Raw genomic sequence first — 15,355 nt, 5'->3', positions numbered from 1 at the left:
AATCACTGCCTTTGGGCTAGTAAGTGAATAAGCATCTTTTTACCAAACCCCACAGTGCCAAGGTGCTAAAATGGTCTTGCTTTCCTCCAGACAACTCAGGTGGGAAATTCTGGAGTCCTGTGTTAGGTCATGGATTGAGACATGAGCCCGGACACCAGCAGTGTTCTGGGCATCCCGTAGACAATTGTTTGGGTTTAAATGGGGGCTAAGACGAAAGGAGGCATCGAGGATGATATTGAGGTATTGGGCTTGTGAGGATGGTGAAGACCAGAAGAAGGAGAAAGAATTTTGAAAGAAGTTGGTGGGGTTTATATTTGTATATGTTGAATCTAAGGTGCCTGCAGGGTATCTCGAAGATGTCCAAAATCTGTTTTGCTTGACGGGTCTGGAAGTCAGAAGAAAAATCAGGGTTGGGGCTAGAGATGTAGGAGTAACTGGGATCTTGGTGGTATCACCTCGGAAGAGTGTGTGAAGGAAGAGGACAAGAAATCTGGAACCCAGGGCAATACTATCATTTTCAGCATAGACAAAGGAAGAAGAAGAGTAAAGGACGGTGAGAAGAAATAGTCATAGATGGCATGAAAAATAGGAGGGTGTGGTGCACATAAATGAACAGTTTCACATTTCAAGTCGTCCACATTATTGTCGCTACCTAGGTGAAAGAGGAGTAGTGAAGAGAAGCCTTGAGATTTGGGAATCAGGAGGTCCCTGGTGATCTTCTGAAAGAAATTCCAGCAAAACAGGAGGGTGAAAAGCTAGACTGAGGGGCCTTAGAGGAGGTGGGGAGGAATTAGAAACAAGTGAAAAGAGGGGAAATAAGGTTGCTTGAGAAGGGGATGGATTTGGAGGATTGATTTTTTTTTTTTAATGTGGAAGGCATTTGTGCAAGTTTCTTTGGGAGAAGAGGTTGATGATTGAGAAAGGAGATGTGTAGTGGAGTGAGCATCTTGAGAAGGCAGGAAGAAATAGGACCTAGAATGAACCAGTGGACCCTAAATGGAAGGGGCACCCCTCTGAGAAGGAAGAACAGGAAGGTCTCAGTATACTGTAGTTAAGGTTGGAGGTACATATGGTACCAGTTTGGGGAAGTTTGTCTTTTGTGTCTTTTGTCCTTTCTGAAGTAGGAGGTGATAATAGGAGAATTAGGCACTGGGTAAGTAGAATTGAGGAGAGAAGTGTGGACTTTAGATAGTCATCGAGGACAGTGGAAGAGGAAGCCAACAAGAAAAGAAGTGATAAGAAAAAGGACTATAGGGTGCCCCCGAGGTTAGTGATCACTGAAGTGGCCCCAGATAACATGGCTTTGGGATGTCTGAATCGACGTAAGGCTAATAGACTGTGGTGATGCAGAGGGAGTTAAGCGCTAGTGATACTGTTACTGAAAATGATGGGAAGCTGGAATGGCCCTAGGGACCAATGGCACAGGGCTTGGGGAGTTCGGTAAGGTTGAGGAGCAAGCATGCTCAGAAAGAGTGAGAGCTAGTTAAAGCAGGGGCCAGTTGCTAGAGATGAAGGTCTCTAGAAGATGAAAAGGTCTGGGTGAGGTGGCTGACCTGAAAAGAGGGGTGAAGGTGATTGACACGAAAGAGAGGAAGGAAGAGGCCAAGATGCTGACTGAGGCATTGGTTAACTAGATGATGGCAAGGGTGAGTTGGACACTTGCCAAAATCCTGGATAAATGGAAAAGTTCATGATAGGGGATAGATGGAAGTGATGAGGGAGGAAGAGGGCAGTTGTTAGGATGGGGTGTTACATATGGATGGAAGGACAGCAGTGGGAGCTCAGAGAATGTCTGCCTTTGTAGGCTTTCAAATCAAGGTTATGGAAGAATGAATGCAACTCTTGAGAGGGCTGCCAGGCAGGTGATGTCTGAGGGAGAATTATAGACCATTCAAGGCCTGAAAGATAAAAGTATAGGGGATCAGGAAACCTGGATAAGAGGAAGGGCATGAGCTGGTAGGGGCAGGGAGGGGACAAGGTCAGGGGAAGGGATGTGAAGATACCAAGGTGCAAGGAAATGAGCGTATGGGGGACCTGAGGCTAAAGACCTATGGCTTTGAGCCCTTCACCCTGTCGAAGAGTGAGGGAGAGGGAGTTGTCATTCAGGTGCAAGATGCCCAAAGAAATGACCTTTGGCTCTGTTGTCAGATTGTGTTTCAGATGCAGCGACTGCTGGAGACAAACTGTAACACAGATCCTGGCTCCCCTTGGAGTATCAGATTCACCTGGGAGCCTAACTTCTGGACCAAGCAACTGGCTTCCCTTGGTGAGTCAGGGCCCACCCTGTGGGCTTTTACATAAGTGCTAACAATGAATAGAGAGCATCTTCTTAGCTTACTGGGTATGTTAGCCTAATCCCAAGAGAAGGCACTCCCTGAGACTGCCAGTGGTCATGGAGTCACTCAGCAGACCATTTTGTGTGTGCGGGAGTGAGGTGGGGTTGAGGAGGGGGACAACTTAAATAGCAATGGCAATGCAGGACTTTTGTAACAGGACCAGTTGAAATCTGAGGTTTCCATTCTGCATGAATGTCCCTGTTACCTTGGTTTCATTGCTAGAGGAAACAAGACAGTGGCTCTGCTCTTCAGACTGCTGTATGGCAGTTCAGGTGAACCTCTGTCTCTGTGGCCATACAAGGGTATTCGTGTGCGTAGGCACAAAATGGGTATCAGCAACAAGGTGAGGGAAGGAGGGAGGGAGAAGGGTAGTGTCCACACACCTCCTCTGGAGTCAAGATGGAAACAGATAATCCATGGCCCTCCCTGCTGCAGTGATTTTCTGGCATTGAGTCTTTAGGCAGAATGTAGACAACCTGAGGTTGTACCTGTGTTGATGGCCCAATGGTAGGTTTGTTAAGCTAACGGCCAACTGCTGCCTTCATCTGGGTTGTTAACCTCTATGGAAGGTTTTTGAACTTGACAGAAGCATAATATTTAGATTTATTCTTTGCTTCCCTCTCCACTTTGATTTAATTCAGCAGACCTTTGGCAGGCCCTTGCTGTGGGCCAGCACCCCATGCTGGGTGCTGAGGGATCAGAGATGAATAGAAAACACCTCTGGCTCTCAAGTTGTTGGGTCTTCCCTAAGCAAGCCTCATCAAAACAATGAGGCGAGGAAGCCACGAGATTGAGCTAGGCATATATACTGTCTACTAATGCACGAAGCCTTGGGACCTTGGGACAGTGTTTGTGTCTGCTACTGACCTGGTGTTGGAGCTCTCCGACTCTGTCCATCCTACTTGCCCAAAACACAGCCTCCCAGACCTATATTTGGAGACTTATTCATTTGTCCCAGGGTCAATTCTCTCTCCTTTGCTACTCTCCAGCATACTACCTCCCCATCCCCAATGTTGACTTTTTTTTTTTTTTTGGTCTGAGCCTGTGTTAAAAAGGAGTGGGTGCTATTTGAAGGAGTCCATGGTTTCTGTAGTGGGATACAAACAGAGTGAGGACTGAGCATCTGGTAAAAGCTGAGCTAATGTCTCAAATGTCCCTGGCCCCCAAAGGTCCATACTGGTTCCATTGCCGACAGCATTCTAGACCAAATCTTAGAGTTCAGGGGTTGAATTTCCTAATCTCTGCACCTGGTACAGGTCCACTGACTGATGTCCTTTGGTCCCGGGAGCAGGAAGTGGCAAGCAGGGAACAACTGCAGAGTCCCTTTGGAAACATTCTCTATTCTGAATTTTCAGGCTGTATAACTACTGAAGGTGGACAGCTGTCCCGGGCAGAGACTCCTGCTTATGGAGGCTTACAGGGACCGCCATCCTTTTATCAAAGCCATCAGTCCCCAGTGGCACAGCAAGAGACTCTCAGCCACCCCTCACATAAGTTCCAGTCTCCAGCACTGTGTTCCTCATCTGTGTGCTGCTCCCACTGCTCCCCAGTCTCGCCCTCCCTCAAAGGTCAGGTCCCCCCACCCGGCATACACTCAGCTCACAGCTTCAGGCAACCCTCTGAGATGGCACCCCAACAACTGGGGTCTCTGCAGTGCCCTGCCCTGCTGCCCAGGGAGAAAGAGCTGGCTTGTAATCCTCAGCCACCAAAACTGATGCAGCCCTGGCTGGAAACGCAGCCCCCCGTGGAGCAGGAGAACTCGTCTCAGCGGCCGGGGCAGCAGCTGACTTCCCAGCCAGTGTGCATTGTGCCCCCGCAGGATGTTCAGCAAGGAGCCCATGCCCAGCCCCCCTTACAGACCCCCTCCATCCAAGTCCAGTTTGGCCACCACCAGAAGCTGAAGCTCAGCCACTTTCAGCAGCAGCCACAGCAGCAGCTGCCTCCTCTGCCGCCTCCGCCGCCCCCACCCCAGCAGCCGCCGCCGCCACCTCTACCTCCATCCCAGCACCTGGCTTCTAGTCAGCATGGAAGCCCGCCTGGGCCTGCCTGCTCCCAGAACATGGATATAATGCACCACAAATTTGAGCTGGAGGAGATGCAGAAGGACCTGGAGCTTCTCCTTCAGGCTCAGCAGCCCAGCCTGCAGCTGAATCAGACCAAATCTCCTCAGCACCTTCAGCAAACCATTGTGGGGCAGATCAACTACATTGTGAGGCAGCCAGCACCCATCCAGTCCCAGAGCCAGGAGGATGCCGTGCAGGTGAGCCTCAGGGTGGCTTGGGACACATGTCCTCCCTGTCCTGGGATCGCTCGGCAAACACAGCCTCCCCAGTCACAGGAACACAGATTCTTCATCTTAGGGTGGCCTTGAACTCAGCCGTCACATTTCAAGTCCTCCCTGGGTTCCCCTGCCCATCACAGAAAAGCTCTAGAGAGCATGGTACTTTGCCCCAACATAGATCTGGGCTCAATACTCTCCAGAGTGGCCTGGCTTAGCCCTGCCTTCCTAGATGACGCTAGGGACCTTGTCCATTAATAGAATCTTCTGAGCTGTGCTAGACTCCTGCCATTGCCAGGACAGAAGGGAGGCTGTTTCTTATCTTTATAACCTCCCACTTCCCTGGCTGGGAACTTAGGAATCTCAGGTGAAAGGGGAGAGCTTCAGGAGCAGCGGGAGGGCATGCCTTTGATTCTAGTGGGCAGCAGCTTTCCAACACTACTCAGCTGTGGACTTAAAATTTACTTCAGATATCTTAAGCTGGGTATGTTTTATATATACTATACGATTTATCCTATCAACAGTGTTAGGTGGGCATTGCCATGTGTATTTTATAGGTGCAGAAGAGGGGGTTAGAGAAGGTAAGCACTTTGCCTAGAGATCATAAAACATTGAGCGGCAGACAGAGCCAAGGCTTGGATCCCGGTCTGCTGACTGTAATTGCACAGAAGAGGCCTCTTTCTCTCCCTGGGGGAGTGATGAATGCCGCTCCTGTCTTCTCTCAGTCACGAGCCAACTGAGGAGGTACATTTGTACCTCTGGGATCTTTGCTGCATTCCACATCTTCATCCTTAACTAGTGCTTTTCTTTTTTTCCTGGAGTTTCCTGTTCCAGCCCCTTCTCCCCATCCTTTCTCACTTTTTCCCCAGTGGTATGTCCTTTAATTCTGTAATCACGTTTGTATCTTCAAAGCAGCTCTATGGACTTTTACTTTATTATAAAATATAAGGCCTCACATTTCTGCTTTAGCACTGACAGCGTCAGATCATGCTTCAGATGTCTCCCTCTGTGGCTCAGTTCCTTTGAGGAGATATGAAGCCACCCTCATGATGGCAGAGAAAGGTCTAGGGTTCACTGAGGACCACAGGCAAAATGGAAGTCAGAACCATTAGGATTGCTAAAGTGAATACGGCAGGGTTAGCCCAGAATTCTTGGTTTGGGTTCTATCTTGAGACTATCATATTAGGATGTAGTCTCAGCAAGAGTTTAGATAAGAGTATCTTTCTTTCTGAAAAATTTTCAAGCAGGTCACAATGTATAGTTGATGACAATGAGTAATGCAGGGTGGCCATCAGCCTTTGCTGCTGCCATTGCTACTCTTTGCGGTAAAACCCACTCAAATTCTTATTTTCTTCTTCAGGCTTCAGATGAGCCCCCAGCATCTGAAGGTCCAAAGCCGGCTCTCCCTCTTGACAAGAATACTGCTGCTAACTTGCCCCAGGCGTCTGGGGAAGAAACCCCTCCCAGTGTCCCCCCACTGGACAACACCATCCAGCACTCCTCTCCAAATGTGGTGAGAAAGGTACTAATGGAGCCCGCATTCCCTGACCATGGGGGACCCGCTGCCACCCAAGAGCCCGGGGCCCTGGATGAGGATGACTGGGCTGGGGGGAGGAGTGTCCCTGTTCCATCCCTGGATATTACGCAGCCCTGACTCATGCTGTCTGTCCTAATGAGTCTGCAACAGAGTCCTCCTTCACCCCATTTCCACTCCCACACGCACTTAAAATGACAGCAATTGTCCTTCATTTAGGGTGGAAGTGGTAAAGGGAAAGGGAAATTACACACTTACACAGTGCCTGGAATGGTGCATGGGCTTCACAGTTCTGTGAGGTGGGCACCCCCACTTTCTAGCTGAGGAAACTGAGGTCCAGGGCCCTATAGTTTGTAGACAAGAGGGGTGAGGTTTATTTAAAACCGGGTTTGTCAGAATCCAGAGACTGTTTTTTCTCTGCAATGAAAATGGGGGAAGTATTTTATGTGTCCCCACAACCCAAAATTGATTGGCTTTAGAATTTGAATCAGTGGAGTTTTTTGGGTGAGTGATTTGTAAGGACATCCTGCAGAGGTAGCTGAGCATCTAGGGGCACTGAGAATTCTGGAAGATAAGCTACCCTTCCTGTCCACCAACTTACCTGCTTGCTAGAAATGTTCATTTACCCCGGCAACAGCCCAGAATACCACAGCCCATCAGCTGTCTTCCCCTTAGCCCTGCCCTTCACCCTCACCCCTGTCATCCTCCTAGCTGGAACCTCATTGATGTGTTGTGCTCCCCACTCAGCCTGCCCTGTGTGCCTTGGCCTGTTTCTACTTGTCCTGTTGCCTTCTTTGGCCTGGTGCCTCCTCTCAGCCCTGCACTTGAAGCTGTGTCAGCTCTTCAGTACCCTCCCAGACTGCATGCTTAGCCCTGCACATCCCCCTGGCTCTGTGGCCCCAGTACACAGTTGTCCTATGTACCTGCCCCTCACTGTGTTTCCCCCAGTGACGCTGATGCCATATGTATCTTAGATTAGTCTATCCCAGTGACACTTGAGAAGAGACTTTAGAAAAACAAGGGATGGCAAAATGAAATGGTAACTTGGAAAACCCTGGTGATGCTTGAAGTCTGGCCCAGGCCTCTGGTATTAGTGGTTGTTTGCCTATGCTGGGCCTGTCCTACCCTATTGAAAATGGTTTGGCCTAGAGGCCATAGAGATGCTATAAATAGGCCCTTTGTGGCTCTTAAGGGTTTAACTTTTTACACTTAGGCTGTTTGTCTATCGATCCATCCATTTATTCACTCACTGTTTTATATATATATACATATATATATATATACATATATATATACACATATACATATATATATATACACACACACACATATATATACCCATATGTATATATACTTATATATATGCTAGTATATGCTAGATGTTTTGCTAGGTTTCAGGCACATATCAGTGAATAAGATAGTCTCACACTGAAGCTTACAGTCTAGTGGGAGAGACAGTTAAATAAGCAACAACAATAAATATGATAAAGGGCTGTGATAGTCACTGGGGTGTATAGAAGGAGCACATAACACTGGCAGAAGAACTTTTCACAGAGGACTTCTTTTGGGACAAGATTTTTAAGCTGAGGTTTGAAGATGTTAGGCTAGTGAAGGGGTGGGGAGAGGGCTAGAATAAATATCCAAAACAAATGGCTAGTAGGAAAGTCCAGAAGTGCGAGAAAGCCTGGGGTGCTTAGGGGGTTTCAGACAACTTGGCTTGGTAGGAACATGAGGTGTACTGTGGATGGGAGTGAAACCAGAGTGCTTGGAAGGCCTTGTAAATTATGATACAGAGTTTAGGATTCAGTCTTGGGGGTTGTGAGGAGCGAATGAAGGATTTCTAGCAAGGGATATGGTTTGAATTAAATTTTAGAAAGTTCACTTTAGTTGTAGGAAGGGAGACCAAAATACAGAGAAATAAGAGAGGCTAAATGGAATCAGTAACAATGGGTATAAGGAGGAAGCATGGACTTCAAGAGATCAGATCACAAGAGCTTTTGGACTTGAAGTCTGATTGGTGATGGAAAGTGAGGGAGAGAAAATCCTTTGGCTTGACACCCAGGTCTGTCTTGCCCACTGGGTTGCCATTCACTGAGATGGGGGCATGGGAAGAAGGGCCTATTTGGGGGGAGGAAAAAATTAAGTTTGAATTGTTGGTGTTCTCCTGTGGAAGCTACATAAGAAGATGACCAGAAGGCAGCTAGCTCTAGGTGTATGTAGTTCAGAAGGCAACATGGGGATTGCCAGTGCTCAAGTGTAGTAGAAGCCACACAGAAAATGCCACTGCTTATTTAATGAGTCTTGGTTCTGTCCCCACACACAGTACAAAGGAAAGGAGGTGAACCGTGTGCAAGCATGGAGTCCACGCTGCCTGTGTGGGTAGCCCACAGGGATCTCTGATCAGCAAGGGGATGCTGCCCTACTGTGTGCCTTTGGGTTGGCAGTGGGGTTAGTGAAGGTCCTAGGAACTCTGACTTTTCATCTTGACCTGCCCCTGACCCTTATTAACCCGGGCTCATGCAGAGGTTTGGAGGAGCAAGTGGCCCAGCCTTTTCCCGATGTTTTATAGGCTTCTTCATGGCTTGGACTCCCCGAGAAAGGAACCTCAATGTTGCCATCCTGGCCCAGAGCAGCCTTTGGGTCTACTTGACTGAGAGAGGTACTGGTTATACACAAAGCTACTGAGATCAGAGAAAGGGCTTTCTTTTGGTGGGAATTCATTGTCTGAAAGCTTGGATTAGGCATGGTGGAGGGTATGAAGATTGAGGACACCAAACAACATTTTGAGCATCTTATCATTAAATGATAATACTTTGTATAGCATTTTTCTATCTCTTCCCGTAGGTTTTTACATGTATTTTTCCATTTTATGTCTTTGTTTATCATAGAAGTGTTATGAGGAAGCCACTTTCATATTCCCCTTTGAAAGATGTGGAAACTGAGACACAGAGAGGTTAAGTGACCCACCTAAGAGTTATACAGCTGAGCATTGGCAAAGTTGGGACCAGAGCATGGGTTCCTGGCTCTGCTCGTGCTCGGGGACTAGGTTAGACTGTCTCTCCCCGTGTACTGCAGTGTGACAAGTACGACTCCATCTGGCCGCCCGCTTGCTGGATTTTCCCCCTTACAGTCGTTGGGAGTAGCCTGAGGCCCTGCTGGGGAGAGCTCTTAGGACCCAGCCTCGTTTGGTCTTGGTTATCTCTATCTGGTAAAGGTGTTTTAGCCTCCAATCTGCTCCTGAGCCTGTGATGGCCTGTGAGTGCCAGGGAAGTCGGAAGTCTATGTGAAGGCCACGGACCAGAGGAAGCTGGGACACCAGGCGTCTCTCTGGGTGTTCCACAGCGACTCCTCCATGCTCTGAGCTGCTCACTGATGTTACATCACCACGAGGAGGACTTCCGCTACAGCACAGCAGCTGTGCACAAGTACCTGGGGGTTGGTGCTGACTGAGCTGATGGTGAACGCATTGCTGCTGAAAGTGAGATAGGAACGTTTTTGAATGGGCTTTCTAGTGGCTTGAGCTCGGCAGTCTCGGAAGGAGCTCATCCCACTACCTTCCCTGCATCCAGCAGGGTGTTTTGGAATGAATTTTGACATTTGCCTGGCCCTCACGGTTGCCTGATCTTGGTTTAGCCACTCTGAAGAGAAACCACGGTTACCACACTACAAAGAATACCTTATATCCCAGGTGAAACTGGAAGAAATTTTGATGGCTGCATTTTATACTTCTGAATGAGTCAACTGCTGAAGGACACACATGCACTCTTTTCCTCAGACCTGTCCTGAAGTCAAGGCTGTGGGCATCACAGAGAGCCTGTCTGAGCCATAATTCAGCTGCAAGGGGGACCTCTCTTCCACTCACATGTGGTCCACATCCTCCACGGAAGGCTGAGCAAGACCACCAGGATGCTGCTTATGGCTTCAGAGGAGTCTGAGATGTATTTTTAGTAAATGATGCCCAAGCAGTAGGCATTCCTGTGGTCTACATTAGTAAGAGTGACGCAGAAGAGGAAGGGATAATGACTCACATGAAGAGCATTTATATCATTATCAAAGCACTTTGATGCCTGAGTTTTTAATTTGATTCTTATAACTCAAATGTACATTAACCTGTGGAGGAGGAAATTAAAGTCCAGAGATGGGAAGTGTCTTGCTTTAACTCATACTCTAAATCTTGGCTTACATAAAGGAAGTACTGGGTGTCCTGCCTTCATAGTCTCCAGATCCATGGCCATGGGCCAGGTCATGGCTTCTCAACTCCAGGAATGATCATTGCCTCATAGCCTGGTCTCAACAGCAGAATTTGCTCAGAATCTTCCCAGGGCCTCGTGAAGCTTTCTTAGGGCACAGCCTGAGTTCTGGTCAGGAATTGCAGAACTATACAGAGTTCTGCTCTGTCCTGCTCAGAAACCAAGCCAAGTATTCCCCAGGCTGGCTCCCTGAATTTTCCAACTTCTAGGAAGACTCTTTCCTCTGTTCTAGCCGGATTTCACTTACAGATCAAATCTAAGATCTTTGTCTAGGTTTCCTGGTTCATGAGAAAACATGTTGGTCCTTGCTCCTGGGCCCTAAATTTCCTTACAGTGGACTGGCCAAAATATCTCTGGCCTAATTCTTTAGAGTCTCCAAGGCTTGGGTTTGAGTGTTTCATTCATTCTGGCTTTTACTTCAGATTTATAGGAATCAGCCTATTCCTTTCCTCTTCCTTCCACCTCTGACTCTAAGATCCTCTTTACCATTTCTGTCTTTCCTGAATCATCAGGACACTGGAAACTCTTCAGTTCTTATCTCTTCATCACCCATGAATGTTTTCCCGTTTGATTCTGGTCAGTTAGCATGTATTACCATAGTTATATCCAAAGGAATAGTCTTTTTTTTTTTAAGATTTATGATTTAATTTAATTTAATTTTTTTAAATTTACATCCAAGTTAGTTAGCATATAGTGCAACAATGATTTAAGGAGTAGATTCCTTAATTCCCCTTACCCTTTTAGCCCATTCCCCCTCCCAAACCCCCTCCAGCAACATTCTGTTTGTTCTCCATGTTTATTAGTCTCTTACACTTTGTCCCCCTCCTTGTTTTTATATTATTTTTGTTTCCCTTCCCTTATGTTCATCTGTTTTGTCTCTTAAAGTCCTCATATGAATGAAGTCATATGATATTTGTCTTTCTCTGACTGACTAATTTCACTTAGCATGATACCCTCCAGTTCCATCCACATAGCTGCAAATGGCAAGATTTCATTCTTTTTGATTGCTGAGTAATACTTCATTGTATATATATACCACATCTTCTTTATCCATTCATCCATCGATGGACATTTGGGCTCTTTCTATACTTTGGCTACTGTTGATAGTGCTGCTATAAACATGGGCGTGCATGTGTCCCTTTGAAACAGCACACCTGTGTCCCTTGGATAAATACCTAGTAGTGCAATTGCTGGGTCGTAGGGTAGTTCTATTTTTAGTTTTTTTGAGGAACTTCCATACTGTTTTCCAGAGTGGCTGCACCAGCTTGCATTCCCATCCAAAGGAATAGTCTTAATTTGTATAAGAGCTTTTCATTCAGCTGGGGGACCACTCACTGTCCATAAAAGCTACAACTTTGCTATTAAAAATCAACTGTGAAACAACTTGCTGGGGAAATGAGTTCCTTCCTCAGGTATCTGATTCAGTTGTTTGAAGATCTACTAATGTTAAACCAGTCTACCCAATCTGAAGCTTTGAAGCACTCAGATATTCCATGATTTAATACAAATCTGTATACCTCAATCCTTATCTCCTCATCTGTTTCTTTCAACCAGAATGAAGGCCTTTAATGCATTTCCAAGACTTAACTTCCAAGTCATTGCTCCTCTTTCCTCTGTACATTTACAGGGCAATCAGTCTTTGACAATCCTAACTACTGGGGCAAAAACCCAGAAGTGAGCAGGCAAAGCTTCGGAGCAGCAACAAGAACAGATGTCACAAAGCCCACACATTATTTATGCATGAGATCATAAGGCCACACTCAGGTGTCTAGTATAGAGGTCTTGACAGCAAACTTAGTTACATGGTTTCCTTTGGAAATTTTAGTTTTCCTACGTGGTAGCAGTAAGCAGAGTGAAGCAAGGAGTCAGGACTTCTGTAATGTCAGCTAACGACAAAGGAGAAGACAAGAACCATCACCTGGAAAAGTGCCACAGTGTGAGGTTATTTGGTGAAAGGACAAGCTAAGCCCTGCATTGCCTTATAGCATCACTGAACTACAGCCTACTCCAGCAACAGAAGTCCATCCAAGCTTGTTTATGTCCTTAAGGAGTGGTCTCATTAGGCTTCATGAACTCTATTTAATATGACAGGGTGGTGTGTAAAGTGTTTTAGAAGTAGTCCCATTCAAAATAATTTTTTAAAGCCAACTGCATTTTGTTATTGAAAGAGGTATGGTTCAGATATATGGAAAATTAATATCTGTGGAACACCACCCTATTTGTGCTGCTTTATCCCCAGCAATATTATCTTGCTGTAAGAACCTGAAATTTATATTAAACTCAGGGCATGTGCATTAAGTGTCTGTTTATTGACTTCTCTATCATGTTTTACTAGAGCACTAGCTTTCTAGCTAATGGCACAAAAGCAAGACCAGCCAGCAGGCTTTTAAGGCTGGGCCCAGACTCCTAGTCTTAGGCCTATATAAGCTTGGGAAATCTGTGTAATTGCTCTGTGTCTCAGTTTCCTTTTCTGTTGAATGAAAGAACAGTGCCTTCTCCAAATTTTGATGACATCATGTGACAATCATTGTAATGATATAAATAAGCACAATGAACTCCAGAAAAAGACCCAAGTGGTGAGGATGGGAATGGAGGTGGCAGGTGGACGAAGGATTGCACAGGTGACTAGTAGAAGAGGCTGACAGACAGTTCAGGGAACTCGTAGGTCAGGCAGGTTGTGGATGCTGGTGGTTCAGACAGATTCTGTAGGTTCCAGGTGAGGTGATTTAGACAGGTCACAGGTCAGGCAGGTGGCAAACAGAGATAAAGAGAGAAAAGAAGAGGAAAGGGACACATATAGGAACATACAGCGTGGGGGAAGGAAAGAAAATTAGGAGCAAGTGAGGAGACACTATGTAAGAGAGGTAAGAGGCTCGGAGCAGTCTCCCCTTGTACCACAGAGATGACCTGAGCTGATTTCAGAGTGAATGTTTTTGGCATTTTTGTCTTCTCTTCCTCCCTGATCTAGAAAATAGTTGTTCACTTGCAGACTTCAAAGTACATATTTTGCCTCATGAAATCTGAAGGTTTTACATGTGAAGAAGAAGGAAAGGTGTCATGTAGCTGACAACTTGGAAGCGTCAGTAGTTGCCATTTATAGACCTTACAGTTGGCCATATAATTTTGTCTTCTCTCCTTTGATCTCTGAACAATCCTGGTTGCTAGAGAGGGCAGGCAATGTCATCTCCATTGAGAGATGAGCACCTTCTGTGTGTGAGGCACCAAATGTCAGGAATGGCCATATTCTCAAGCCTAGTGTGCTCTCAAGAAGCCCTGTCCTTCCTCCCAGGCCCTGGTTCCTCAGCCTGCTTTCCTGGCCTGGAAATTTGATTCTCCCCTTGCCTCTACTCACTTTGCAGCACTGGCAGCAGGGTAGAAAGGAGGTTCTCAATCCTGTGTTTCTTCCTACACATGAAATAGTTCCTTCCATTTTAATATTTTGCATCTCTTCACCCAGAGAGCCAAATGAAGTATCAAAAATAACTAACACACAGCATACATATGTTCCAGAAATGCAGCTCTATTTGTATAGCCTATAGAAATGGGTGGTGCTGGCTTCCTTATAACACTTTCTCTGAGATCCTGGAAATTTCTCAGGTTCTTTTTACCACTACTAAGGCTTTCCCCTACTTCCTGATAGCTGTGGTCTCCTTGAGATTGAATGTGAATGTGGACTTGAAAAAGACTAGTCTAGTCTGCAGTCTCTTAGGACATGTTATTGACCTTGTGCTGTGTGCTCGGTGTTTATAGGAGCAGGTTCAGCAGGCCCAACTCAAACTAAACTGTGATAGAATTTCCACAGTTCTTCTAGGGCTCAGTACTCATGCCCTCCTGTCCTCTATCATTAAGTCATACTTCATGATGCACAATAAATAATCAGGACAGGGGAGTAGATATCCTACAAAGATATCCTACCTTTAATCTGGAGATGTAGAGATATCCTGCCTCTAATCTGGGGAGCGTTGTCTTTGGGGATTTAATGTTGTGCATATCTTGTGACCTACAGCACCTGACCATTATTACTTGGGATTGTCCCAGGTTGATTTTGATGCCCTTAATGCTTGGCACCAAGGATCTCACACAGAGCCATCTATGTCATTGGCAGATGAGATGACAACCAGAGTTGCACTAAATATACATGTCAAATGGGGAAAAGGTGAAAGAAACCAGCTCAAAGGGTTAGACTGTCCTATGTTACAAAAGAGATTCCAACAATCTTTGGGTATTCTTGTAGGTAGATAAGGAAAGATCGAATCTTAGAAAGCTGTGGTAGTATATAACCAGGACAGCAGGGAATGCCAAGGGATGCAGGCCAGGGCATGTTTGAGGTGGCTCTTCCATGCTTAATCTACCCAATTTGCTCTGAGTATTCTCCCCATACCTCGTTCTCCTCAATATTCCTTATCTTGGGACTTAGACTATAGAGCAAATGGAAGCCTTTTTATTGAACACTATTGCACTACCAAGGAACATCTAAAAATAAAAAATTTTCTTTGGAGAAACAAAGGTATTTAGCTTATCTGCTTTTCGAATTGGGAATTAAGAATAGAAAATGTAAGCTTTACTAAAGCAGTTAAATAATAAGGGAAAGGTGTTGGGAGAGAAGAGGAAGAGATGATAAGAAGAAAGGAAAACAGGAGAGGTAGAGGGAGCAGGCGAGGGAAGGACAGAGGCTGAAGTGTAGAGTGTGGGAAGGGGAGGGGAGGAAGCACAGGGAAGGACAGAGCTAGATGGGCCACAGTCAAGAGTGTGGCTTCGGGGCCAGAGATCTGGATTCTAAATCTGTGAAAATCCCACATCAAGTATCATTGTTAGTTGGTGGAATATTGAAAGGATCCCCCGAGATCAGGAACAAGACAATTCAGCTACTATCGCTGCTTCTATTTGACCTGGTACGGGAGGTCTTAGCTGGTGGAGTAAGGCCGGAAAACACAGGAGAAGGAAGAAATAAAACTTA

The 15,355-nt window shown here is 46.1% G+C and overlaps 1 protein-coding gene across 2 annotated transcripts in view; it reads left to right on the top strand.

The window, feature by feature from the left end:
• The window catches only part of TRIM66 (tripartite motif containing 66), a 59,078-nt gene that overhangs the window by 31,602 nt on the left and 12,121 nt on the right, over positions 1-15,355 (top strand). For both annotated transcript variants that reach the window (XM_030332499.1, XM_032595124.1), the window contains exons 8-10: positions 2,149-2,266; positions 3,692-4,596; positions 5,975-6,136. In XM_030332499.1, the coding sequence (XP_030188359.1) occupies positions 2,149-2,266; positions 3,692-4,596; positions 5,975-6,136 (1,185 nt within the window). The remainder of the gene's footprint in view (positions 1-2,148; positions 2,267-3,691; positions 4,597-5,974; positions 6,137-15,355) is intronic.

The sequence above is a fragment of the Lynx canadensis genome, chromosome D1, assembly GCF_007474595.2.
Source record: "Lynx canadensis isolate LIC74 chromosome D1, mLynCan4.pri.v2, whole genome shotgun sequence".
NCBI classification, from domain to species: domain Eukaryota; kingdom Metazoa; phylum Chordata; class Mammalia; order Carnivora; family Felidae; genus Lynx; species Lynx canadensis.
The sequence above is the reverse complement of the archived record's forward strand: the minus strand, read 5'-3'. Positions and strand labels throughout refer to the sequence as shown.